Raw genomic sequence first — 12811 nt, 5'->3', positions numbered from 1 at the left:
TTAGGAAACTAAAAATTCTCTCTTTAACCCAAAAAGAATGCGAACTTAATGACTAATCGATCAAGCTATGATAATATGATACATATATGTTAGTACTCGTATATCATTTCTTTCGTGTCGTTATTAGTTTGTAATCAAAACTGAAACTCTCATTGCCTAAATCGGTCTGCATTCAAATTAAACTCAAATATAAGTTAGATTTAGTTTTTTGTATAGTTTCATATCTCAAATCATAGCTTTCCTTCCAACCAACTAACAACACTGATAGATCAATACCGTATGTATATTACAGCTTGAATTTCTTCTCAGTGAAATGAAATTCATTTATAGGAAATCTTTTAAGATTTTATAAAATAAAGTTATATAATATTATATTATATGTTCTAATTATACCATTATAATGTGTGCTGATTCATTGACTAAAATATAAATTTATCTATAAAAATTGATTTTGAGTTTCTTCTCCGACAAATAAAATAATCTAAAAGTTAGATTTAGATGAGTTGTGACTTGATTTTAAATGACAGATAGACAGACATTACATATGTCTAGTGGTTTGATGTAGTTTCTGTCTTCAACTCAACTCATAACTTGATTAACTGAATGTCGAACCATACGCTTTAATATTTTAACACTTCCTTATTTAAATCAATCTCTAAACATATTTCTAACAAGCCACAAGTCAAGTTCTCCCAAAATCCGTTATTCCATATTCTGCAAAACATCTTATGTGATAATTCAAAAACCTCCCACACACATTAACACCCATTGTCCGGGGGTTGCCGGGGGTGGTGGGTAATTTATCAATGGAAAAGCAAAGCCAACAAAATGCACAAATGTGGCGACTTTGCTCTTTCGTATGCAAGGCAGGAGGCGCCTCGTGTTGCACTACCTGTCCGCCTGCAAGTCAATTGTGCAACTGCCCCAAGTGTCAAATTAGACAAAGAGCCTCGCGCAGCCACAAAATCGCAACCAATCTCCATTGGAGTTGTAGTTGCTGTTGCTGTTGCAGTTGCAGTTGCAGTTTGCAGCAATTGCAATTGCAAGTCGCTGACTCAATACAAAATGTTTGCAGTCAACAAATGAAATGCTCAAATGCAGTTTACAGTTTACTTGCTGCCAGGCTTAGAACTGGATGTGGCGTCTAATTTTGCAAAAGGGGTTTTTTTGCATTTGCATTTTGCATGTGGGTGGTCAGCAAATTGCCAGAACGTGAGCACAATTTTTAAATTAACGGCAACGGTTGCCACAGCAAACAGAGAGAGACAGAGAGAAGGAGAGAGACGAACGGACGTAGACATGGCACATTCCAAGCCACAAAACTGTTGCAATTAATTGCATAAAAGTTCTAAGTCGTCAGCACTTCACTCCCTCGCTGCTTTTGTTAGAACAATGGCGTTCGTTTTTTGTTTTTGTTTTTTTGGAGGAACTCTTGTGCAAACTGTGCAAAAACAACTGCAACATTGTGGCCATAATCGGAGCCACATCGTCGTAGTCGTCGTCGTCGTCATGGTCGTGCCTTTCAGTTCAGTGAAACGTGATCGATAGACTGACTACCAAGCCATCCTAGGCTTTGGCCAACAACTTCAAATTGGACTCTTTTAGCCCATAGACGGCGATGGAGATGGCGATGGCAACGTAACCAAATGTTTTTGGCCTTAGTCAAATTATGTTCTTTGCCTCGTTTGATAATGAAACTGCAAATTGAAGTTGTTGCTGTTGCTGTTGCTGTGGCAGTTGCCTCTCAAATTGTTTGCTCACACCGTCTAAGGCTACGACTTGCAGCATCATAGAGCAACGCTAATGATTACGTGTTATCGTGTTGTAATTTTACATAAAACTCTAATGACGACTCAGCTACGCTGCACAGTGCACCGAAGCAGACAACCAACCAACTATCCATCCATCCATCCACCTATCCAGTTAGCTAGCCTTCAGCTAACCTTTCCATCCATCGATCCAAAGCTAACCCAGCCATCCATCTACAATCGATCGATCGATTCAACGCTGCGGGTTATATGGTTTAGATCATGGCAGCGGACACTAACTAGGCTCATCATGGAGCGTTAACAAGCTCATTTTTCTAAACCTGACGTGCTGACTGCTTTTGCAACGGGTTCAAGGGAATTTGCCCCTTTTGCAAAATAGCCTTGACTGAGACCAAATATACAATACGTAAGGTAATGAATGAATATTATATGCGGGACTCTACAGTCAGCGCCACAAAAAAAGCCGCACTTTTAAGGGTTACGAATTTTAAACTTTCAGGGCCTGTGGTTTCATTATATGATTGCGGATTCGCTCAATTTTTTTTTTAACAAGTTAACTGATGGTATGTTTATAAAAGTGCATACCAATTTTTATTTTAAATTTGTTTTTAATATTAAAAAATGTTGTTTTGGTTTCACCCTAGTTTTAGCGACTTTTCACTATTATGGCAAACTTAATGAAAAAAATCATAAAAGTTATAATAATGAAAAAATTCAACAAAAACTATTTTTTTCCAATTGAACACCTTACTAACTATAAAAAAAATTTAAATCTAGGCAATTTAGCATTAGACATATTTTTTTAATTTAGCTTAATACTTAGAAATGCCGCCTTTGGCCTTAATTACAGACTTTACCCTATTGAGCATAAAATCGTAAATGGAACACAATTATTTCTTTGTTATATCGTGTATCCATATTTTTTCTATAATTTGTTTTAGCTCCTCCATAGTTTTGGGCTTTCGCTTTTTTTTTTTTTTGGCCCCCATATAGGCCCCAACACTCTCGATTGGACTAAGGTCTGGGCTGTTTTCTGGCCAATCTAAGGACTTAATGCCCAATTCTTCCTTCAAATTGGACTGCTTCTGATTGGTAAAGAGTGCTATTTTCAGATGAGTTCAAATTTAATCTCATTGGATCTGATGGAATTCTCAAGGTGCGCCCTAGACGTGGGTAACGGTTTTCTGAAAATTGCTGCATAGCCACAGTAAAGCATTCACCGTACGTTATGGTATGAGGATGATTATCCAAATATAAAACGAAATCAATTTTAATGGTTCAGGGTATGGTCAATGCAGAAAAATACAAAGAAATAATTTTAAGTGGAGTTGTGCCTAGCACTGAGTCCATAAGTGAAGAAGAAGAAGAACCCATTTTCAGGATGATTCTGCACCTTGCCATCGAGCGCGATCTGTGAGTTACTCAGTGTCCGATTGTTACCAAAACAACTTATTCAGATAAATTGAACATTTTTCTATCTAAAAATAATAAATTTGAAGGAAGAATTGGGCATTAAGTCCTTAGATTGGCCAGAAAACAGCCCAGACCTTAGTCCAATCGAGAGTGTTGGGGCCTATATGGGGGCCAAAAAAAAAAAGCGAAAGCCCAAAACTATGGAGGAGCTAAAACAAATTATAGAAAAAATATGGATACACGATATAACAAAGAAATAATTGTGTTCCATTTACGATTTTATGCTCAATAGGGTAAAGTCTGTAATTAAGGCCAAAGGCGGCATTTCTAAGTATTAAGCTAAATTAAAAAAATATGTCTAATGCTAAATTGCCTAGATTTAAATTTTTTTATAGTTAGTAAGGTGTTCAATTGGAAAAAAATAGTTTTTGTTGAATTTTTTCATTATTATAACTTTTATGATTTTTTTCATTAAGTTTGCCATAATAGTGAAAAGTCGCTAAAACTAGGGTGAAACCAAAAACAACATTTTTTTTAACATTAAAAACAAATTTAAAATAAAAATTGGTATGCACTTTTATAAACATACCATCAGTTAACTTGTTAAAAAAAAAATTGAGCGAATTCGCAATCATATAATGAAACCACAGGCCCTGAAAGTTTAAAATTCGTAACCCTTAAAAGTGCGGCTTTTTTTGTGGCGGTGACTGTATCATAGTATAACCTTTTAAAATGCAGTTTTCCAAAAGAATTGCAAATATGTTTGTACTACACGAAAATTGGAATAATTTTAAATTTGAAGATATGACAAATTTGTAAGATCTATCAAAAGAAAATATTAAAAGAGAAGATAATTAAAAGGAGATAAAATGCCAAATATTTTATGCGAATACAAATTTGGAAAGAATGTTCAAGAAAATAGAAACAGAATAGAAATTAATGTAAATTTTATTTTTTTTTATAAAGCCACGAAATAAATAATATTAATATTAAAAATATAAAGTAAAATAAATAAATAGAAGAAAATAAATAAGAGAAGCGAGTAAGATATTTATTTGCAAATAAAAACCTCTAAAGATAGAAAGAGAATATTGTTTGTAAAAGGTAATATAAATAATTACAAGTAAACAAAATATGTATTTAATAAAAAAAAAAACTAAAGAATTTTGGTAAATGTATAGCGAACATATATGAATTAAAGGAACACTATTGCTAATTTAAATGCAACATAATAAAATTAATAAATAAATATAGTACAAAATTAAAAAATAATAAAAAAAGAAGAAAATAAATAATGTAAGTAAAAGTTTATTTAATGTTAATTGTAAAATTGTGAAAGTATAGAAATTTAATTCTTAATAATTTAAGACATAAATCTTCCACATTGAGTTTTCCCGTTGTATTACACATTTTTTGATATTGAAGTATAAAACTTTAACAAAATTGATTGCTATTTCAATATATTAATAAAGAATTGAAACTCTTTCTAAAAATAAATTGCTAACCAAACTCATTTTTCAATTTTAACGTTCTATATTTTAGATTTTGTTGTATCATTAAATAATTTCCAGTAAAATCACATCGATAGTAAAATGTTTTTACGACACAAAATATTTATAGAAAAACGATATTTGGTAGAATACTATTATTTATATAATTTACTAGGGTATTTCTAACATTGTGTGACGTCAAGACGATAAAGCGTTTCTAGCCTTCATGGAAATCTGATATAATATGAGTGTAATAACCCACATTTCAATCGCCAGAATCGACTTCTATCGTTTACGTACTGTCATAATTTTCAGTTAATGATCACAGTGACAATATCGAAAACAAAAGATCTCTTCAACTTGAGTTTTCCACACGAGCCAATCAACGCCTACAACAGAAGACAAGGCGTTAGATATGGGCCATAAGCAGGTTTAAATTATTTTGCCAGATAGTTAAGGTAAAGCGAGAGAGAGAGAGAGAGAGAGAGAGAGAGAGAATGCTAGTGAGTGAGAGAGAGAAATTCGACATGAACATGGTTATCCACATTGATTGAACTAAATTTTCATTAACTGAGGCCCGTAGACAAAACGTTTTCCTGCTAAAAAACCAAGTTGAAAACGACCTCGAGAGCATATTAAATTGAATTTTTATGTTCTCACAAAAGCATGGAAAATCATGGAGCACTCTAAGTGTGTCTGTGTGTGTGTATGTGTGTGCAATGGGAACGGATCAGCCATAAAACTCATGAAAGAAGTGGTTGGCTGTTTGTTGATTGTGTGGATCCAAAAAAGCGAGACGAGAAGCGATACTAAATTATGGTTATTTAAATAAACAGCACACGATTTGATTTGGCTAAGGCAAAAGTGTTGCCCTGGCCGCGAAATGCGAGCGCCTCTGAAATTGGCCAAGCAGCAGGATCGTCGTCGTCGTCGTCATCATCATCATCATCATCCGCTTGATCTGAGCAGCTGTAGACCAGGAGACGTCTTGGCAAAATTATGTTGTAGCTGCTTTTGTTGGCGTGCTGATCGTGCACAAGTGCAGGGCGATAGATTCGTCTTGGGGGGTTGTGCCATCAGGCCATGATTGAGTAACGCCCAAGACTGGCACTGGGCACGTCTAATTATGAGTCCAAGAGAATGCTGCTTGGCACATCCAGGCGTCATTAGCTGATGAGCAGCATTGTCTGATCGCGATGATAACAAAACCAACACACATAAAATCCAATGTGCGTTTTTCTTCTTTACTTTTTTGTTTTTTGGCCAACTGTTTGTGCACATCGAGCATGACCTTTAGCCCGCTCTTGAAGTGGTTGGATGCAATCCGGGCGTTGCGGCGTTTTGTTTATTTTGAAGCTATAATTTAACGCGGGTAATTGCACGCTGGCGGCCAGAATTTGTAACTAAACTGCAAATTAGCAGCCAATTCTCCAGCCGATTAATAACCATAATTATTGGCTCAAACGCTGACGAGCGAACGTCGCACAGACGCAGACAATGTTGTTGCTCTTGCTCTTGCTGTTGCGCTTCTCTCTGCATCTTGATGAGCAGCAGACTCTTGACTCTCTGCCTCTTAAATTGCACTGCAGACTCCAACTTGGTTGCTTTTGGATGGAGGCTGCTCAATTGCCAATTCGTGATACAGATACACAGAGAGCGAGGCAAAAAGGCGCGTATGGAGCATCAGCATGTTGGCTGGCTCTTGCTCTGGCAGCAATTTAAATTGTGAGCGCGTCTGGCTTAATTACATAAAACTGCAAAAAGGCAACTCAACTTGGCCCCCGGCGCCCTCATCTTCTGTTCTTCAACATGATAGGCATGTGTCTAATGAAGGTGCCTAATTAATGTGCGTAGCTTTTTTCCTCAACACAAAAAATGGAAAAAACAGAAGAAGAATTTAGCTAACGTGTTGAAAAGCCATGTGGCCAAAAAGGATTCGGCTTTAAGCGGCCAAATTGGCAGTCAGCGATACATAATGTTCAGTCTGGTTTTGGCCCAGGACAAATTAATAAACGTCGATACCCAATTAAACTGTCTGCTGTAATGTATGCCATAAATTTTGCAACTGCAAGCCCCCAAGTCCGAATAGAGACATCCCAAGCACTGGCGGGCTTCAGCCAATTATTAATGAAACAAAATAAAAAAAAAACTAAATTGTTAAGTGCGCACCGAGGTCAGTGAGACGAAGACAAATGAGCGCAAATAATAGCGAATTAGTCATGAACAAAGAATCAACAACAAAAATATTGCATCATTTAAAAGTAGGATATCAATTTTATAAAATTGAGAAGTAGCACAGAAAGCGATCAAAATTAATTTCAAACAAAACGAATTCTTGTTATCGATACAACGATTACCGATAAGCAACAACAGCTCGATTAACAGCAGCTGAACAGAGCTGTAATGCTTTAACAGCGTCTTTGTTGTAGTCTTTGCTTAGCCGTGACACACTTAACATGTTCGCATCAAAAATGTCGTTTAAATTAAAAATACTTTTTTAGTTTTTACTGCATACTCGTTTATATTTTCCTCTATATTAAAAACACATTTATGTACGATTATATATAAATAAAAATTCAATTAAATAACAACATAAATAGCTGCCGAAGGACATCTTTTGATGCATTTTGCATGTCGTTGTTAGCAATAGGCATTTGTTACTTTAGAAATTACACAGTACAACAAAGTTAAACAATTTGCAGAGAAAATATGAAAATATAAGCACAAGATTGTTTTTTTTAGTTTCAAGGATTAACATTGAATGTTAGAAGTGGACAACTACAAACAGAGAACTAAGCGATCTGAAGATTTTGCTTTCAATTGTGTTGAAGGCACTCGTTGCTTAAAAGGCACGTTTTAACATAGATTTGTGTTTGGAAATTTGACAGCGGACAGTCTGCTGACCAATCACTAGACATTCTTCTTCATGGTCATCTCGTGGGAGGTGCGCAGACGACGTCGCAGCTCGTTGGGGAAACGTTCATAGCATTTCTTGCAGACGGGTTTCTCATCGTACTCGTAGAACTTTGACTTTTGCGTCATCTTGGTGTCGCACACGGAGCAGGCAAAGTGATGCACACACCACGCCTTGTTCAGCGCAGTAAAAACTGTTGACAGATATACATAAATGTAATTCAATTCGTTTCTCAGTTATATCAAGTCTACTAACCATCGCCACCAATGACCTGGTTGCACACGAAGCACAGATTGCCAAACAGTTGATGATAATGCGTCTCGCAATACGCCAGACCGCGCTTCTCGTAATGGCGATGTCCCAGGAAGGGTTTCTCACACTTGGCGCATACGAAATGCTCCACATGCCAGTGCTTACCCAGAGCTGTGACCACACGCTCCTCAATGGGACGACGACAGGCGCCGCAAATGGGAATGCCCATTTTGTCGTGGCAGCGAAGACAATACAGTTCATTCTGTGCAAAGCAAATGGTATATATTAGCGATATAGAGACAAGCATATCAAATTCTTTGACTAACTAATTCACTGAGGGAAATGTTTACCCTAACGGTAAGAGCTAGAAGAATAGATCTTTTCCGTGGGGGTCTCGTTTGGTAAGCTATGTTCTGTAAGAACTGAAGCCTTGAAGCTCTTACCGTTTAGGCGTTTACGTTCAGTCAGACAAAGAATTCTCACTATGTATAGATTCCCCACACTCACCATATCATTGGCAGCTAGACCTGGACGACTCTTGACCTCACGCGCTGTGGCATCCAATTCGGTGCCGCAAGATGAACAATTGAAATGATAACCATGATAGACTTCTCCACGGAAACGCAGCGGTTCCTCATCAATCAAACCACTAAAATGATGTCGCAAAGAATGAATCAATGAAATGTTTATGACGTAAGCCTGCCACTCCTACTTACTGACACTTTTGGCACACATAACGTCCAGTGATCTCAGCCTTCACCTTGGCATTGCATTCGTGGCAAAGTGCACGATTCTGATTGCGTATAAAGCCACTGTCGGCCAACTCTTTGGCACACAGCTGGCAGCGGAAGCATTGTGGATGCCAGCTGGCGGACATGGCCTTGATAACGCGGCCGATAACGAACTCGCCGCACTTGTTGCAGCATGGCGCAAAAAGCACATGGAAATCACGTTCGCAGTACTTGCGACCCTCAAATTCGTAAAAAATGCCATCCTGGAACGGCCGGAAACACTGAGCACAACTGCAAAGCAAAGAATAAAATGTATGACTAATATGTAGAAGAGAGAGAATATTTTATAATGAATATTTACACAAAGCATTGTGTGTGCCAGAGTTCGCCATTGGAGTTGACAATCTTCTCGGTGGGTTCAAAGCCATCCGCGCATCTCGTGCAATGCATTGCACTCAGCGACATATTGGTAGCCTGGATTCTGTAAGAAAGATGTCAAGATTAGTTCGAGATTTGATGGGATATTTTGAAATTAAATATTAAGCGATTACACTTCGGCTTTGGAGTACATCATGATGGAAGCTTAAAACGAGCAACAACTGTTGGGCAGTGCATGAGAAAGGCAACTGGAAACGGAGGCGAAAGAAAACTTTTTTGTTTTGGGCTACAACGAGTTTTGTGTGGATTGCTTATCAAGCCCGCTGTTGACGTCTGCTGAATCATATTACTGACGAATATGCGACAACAAGAAGAAAACAAAATTAAAAGCTTTTACATTCCTTATGGATGTAATAAATAAAGCAATGTTGAGTTGCTTTGCAAGTTGAGGCGGCAGTTGAAGTGCAAGCGTTAAACAGTGCAGATGTTGTGTGCTAAAAGGGCAGCGATGTCAGGATTAATCGATAGGTTTTTTGAATTTAGCGCCCCACACATAAAGCGATAGGTAAACAACACATAAACACACACACCCACAGTGGCACACATGGACAGTAGTACGCAACGAAGGCGGCGTCTAAAAATAAATTTGAATGTTGCCATGACGTCATCGGTGTGTGTAGTAAACATCTGGCGCGTTAACAGCATGAAAAGTGCAATTTATGCGGGCAGCAAACATCCAGCAGATGCAACAACGAACACAAACAACATGGATTTGCATAATTTGCAATTAAAGTGCGTTTTACGATGTGTTATGGTCAATGGCAAACAGTTAATATGGGTCACACTTTGATTTCTTGGACACTGGACCATAAAATTAGAAGATGTTACGATGATGTAATTGGGGTTAAAAGTTCTACTTCATTTTAGTTCTCATTGCTTACTGAACGGGTGGCATTTCTGGAATTTTGGCTTTCACTTGTTGCACTCGCGTCAATCAACCCAACGTCTAAGCTCGCTGAAAACTGCAAACAAAATATAGCGTTCGTCAAACTGTGTCGTCTGTGAGATCGTTGCAGACTACTTAGCCGTTTTGCGGCTAAATCCGGTTTATTAATATATTTCACAGCTATTTCAAGCTATAATGGACAGCACTGGCATATGTATTTAAGGTAAACGACAACAACACAAGCAAAGTTGTCTTGCCAAATTGGGCGTACACGCGAATCTTGTGTTTCGCACTCAATTCATACTGAACTCTTTAGTTTTCAACACTTTAAAGAGATTTTTAACATAATTTATTATTTTAATTACCTATTTAACACTTTTTTACAAAATTCCTTGAATTAAATTCTCTTTTTAATTAAGAATTTAATTAACAGAGTCTAAATTAACACATCAGTGTGGCTGCAATCTGAATTTCTAAAATATGCTTTTAAATGCTAGCAGTTACTAACATATAACAGCCCTGGTTTTATTTTAAATTGAATATTGGTATATTTCAAATATGTTCATAGCTTTAGGGAAAAGCTGAATTTTGTTAGTTTTTTTATGTGTATTACTTTTTTCTCACAGTTAAATTAATATTCTCCTTTAAATTTATCTTAATTTTCGAAACGTACTGTAAAATATACTAAAAAACAACTGTACAGTTTGAGAGCTGTACCATATCCCAGGGCTACCTATATCGAGAGACTGTACAGTTTGAGTTTTATATTAATCGATAGTTTTCGTTATGAGCGCCAGCTTTTGAATTGATGGTCAACGCTTTTCAATAGTGTTTATCATAGTCATAATCACTATCTTTGCTCTTATCGCTTTAATTAGCACTTACAATCTTGTACTGTAAAATGATAATAATTGTTAAATACACAACAAGGAATGAGGAAACCTCTATGTAACAAACGAATGTGTTATCAATATTCAACACTAAGATTTTTTTGATTATTTACGACATTTGAATGTTTACTGTATATTTAACAAATACTTTTTCACAATAGTCTAATATTATTATTCTCAAATACAAACATTTGCTGTCAAGTGTGTGAAATGCACTTCCGCCTTGCAGTGCAACTTTTGCAACTTCCGCATTGAAATTTTAATTGCATCTCGTTCGCTATAATTTATACGACTATCCGACTACTATATAGTATAGCCCGTTAAGACATAAACATCAGCTTGTAATTTCATCAAGCTATAGAATTTTATGACACTTTACGCACCTTTATCCCATCGCCCATTTAGCTTCCAGACGTGATTCGATCATTGGCTTTTGTTTGTCCGTCTCATCGCCCCACACATAATGAAAACAAACAAAAGCGAGGCCACCGAAAAAAACAAAATAAAAATGGGTGTCAACGACAACGTCAAGTATACGACGGGGTGGCGCCCCTTACAGCGAGACTAGTTCTGCGAGACAAATGGCACGTAGCAACAGTTGTTTGGGACGCTCACTATAATTAAATTACATAGTGTTTACATTGCTATGTTTCTGTTTTCTAGAAATGTCCGAGCATACCGTTGATAATAAATACATATAAAATCTCTCTTTCTTGAGATCTATTGAAAGTATCTATCGCAAAGAAAAGGCAATTGTGTCTGCTGTAAGCGGATACAGTGGGTGTCTAAATTTAACTTCAATTATGCTATTTATTATTGCAGCTGGCGCAAAAACCGGCAAACCAGACAAACAACAACTCGCCCCCATTTTCGAGTGCATGTAAATGCCTCTTACACACATATGCAAACGCGTGAATATGTGTGTGTATGCATGCAAACATATTTATGAATGCAAGCTAAAGCTGTCAAACCAGTTGCTCTCAAACTGCTGCACAGTCATTGATCGTTTTCTTATTGTGGTGTGTGCTCAAAAATTCCAAAAATGTAGCCACATTTTGAGCAGCTTATCGGTATCGTGTTTTGCTTCGCTGCCCTGCTTATCTTGCAATTTCAAAACCAAATTACTTAGCCCAGCATTCGGAATGCCGTCTTTAATTTTTTTATTTAAGACTTGTTGCTTTGAAGTGATCGAAGATCATTTAAATTGTATTTTCAGTGCATAAACTTCCTCTATGAACCAGAATGAATTAATATTAATTAACTTTATACGGTTCAACGTGGGTGCACAAAAGTGAGAGTCTACCCACAAAACAGATATGCATAAAAAAAAAAAAAACTTGCCAAACCTAGCGCCGGATGTGAGCTGTGTAACTGACGTGGCGGCGACAATGTGTAGCCTTAGTGGGGGCAGGGGTAACAAATTGGAGCGCAGTGGTTGCCCGATTGTGTTTTATTCGTAGACAATATACAAGTTTTCTTCCAGTCCCGTCATGTGTAGACACAAGATGCGAAAAGACTTTCTCACTTCGTTTTGCCGTATATGCGGAACTGATTATCTACAAGACTCGTCGAGTATAAATTCTTGCCAAAGGGAAATTTAAATTTCCCTCGGCTGCGCTGGCAGAATTTGTACTCGACGTTTCTTGTAGAAAATATGCCGTGCAGCTCTTGCCGAAAATCTGTGCTTAGATTCTAGTGCGTAGTTCGGAATATACAAAATAAAAATACGCTCAAAAATATATGCAGTAAATAAAATGTTTATTATACTTGAAATTAAATTTATTAAAACTAATACAATGAGTACTTAAATTTATATATAATATTATCTAAACAGTTTTACTTATAACTAAATAATATAATAGCTAAAAGAAAAAATTAATTTATTTCGCCGTTTTCAATATTCTTCGCCCTGAACAATGCCTTGTAGTTTCTATTTTTATCATCCAACGTAGCTCTTTCGTGGTCCTCAAAACTGTAAATATAAATACAAATACAAATATATTTTTTAATTTAAATCAGATTAGAATA

The 12811-nt window shown here is 36.7% G+C and overlaps 1 protein-coding gene across 3 annotated transcripts; it reads right to left on the bottom strand.

The window, feature by feature from the left end:
* Nucleotides 1-7202: 7202 nt before the first annotated feature.
* On the bottom strand, nt 7203-10367 carry LOC132786096 (LIM and senescent cell antigen-like-containing domain protein 1). 3 transcript variants are annotated; one of them, XM_060792491.1, is made up of 6 exons: nt 10259-10367; nt 8931-9050; nt 8555-8860; nt 8346-8487; nt 7842-8100; nt 7203-7779 (listed from the first exon to the last, which is right to left on the bottom strand). In XM_060792491.1, exons 2-6 carry the CDS (start codon nt 9032-9034, stop codon nt 7583-7585), a joined length of 1008 nt encoding a protein of 335 aa, XP_060648474.1. In that variant the 5' UTR covers nt 9035-9050; nt 10259-10367; the 3' UTR covers nt 7203-7582. The 3 variants fall into 3 exon arrangements, with proteins under 3 accessions (XP_060648474.1, XP_060648473.1, XP_060648472.1); XM_060792490.1 differs by lacking the exon at nt 10259-10367 and adding an exon at nt 9889-9969; XM_060792489.1 differs by lacking the exon at nt 10259-10367 and adding an exon at nt 9121-9208.
* Between the last annotated feature and the right edge of the window lie 2444 nt (nt 10368-12811).

The sequence above is a fragment of the Drosophila nasuta genome, chromosome 2R (assembly GCF_023558535.2).
Source record: "Drosophila nasuta strain 15112-1781.00 chromosome 2R, ASM2355853v1, whole genome shotgun sequence".
NCBI lineage: Eukaryota > Metazoa > Arthropoda > Insecta > Diptera > Drosophilidae > Drosophila > Drosophila nasuta.
Note: the sequence above shows the minus strand (reverse complement) of the source record. Positions and strands in the feature narration are given on the sequence as shown.

What these genes read in the sequence shown, in the direction of transcription:
- LOC132786096 (XM_060792489.1), bottom strand. Translation starts at nt 9,143, where the DNA reads ATGATGTACTCCAAAGCCGAAGT. An exon ending in TGGCACACACAATGCTTTGT is followed by an intron (nt 8,861 to 8,930) that starts GTAAATATTCAT and finishes TTTGCTTTGCAG; the next exon opens with TTGTGCTCAGTGTTTCCGGC. An exon ending in CCAGGTCATTGGTGGCGATG is followed by an intron (nt 7,780 to 7,841) that starts GTTAGTAGACTT and finishes ATCTGTCAACAG; the next exon opens with TTTTTACTGCGCTGAACAAG.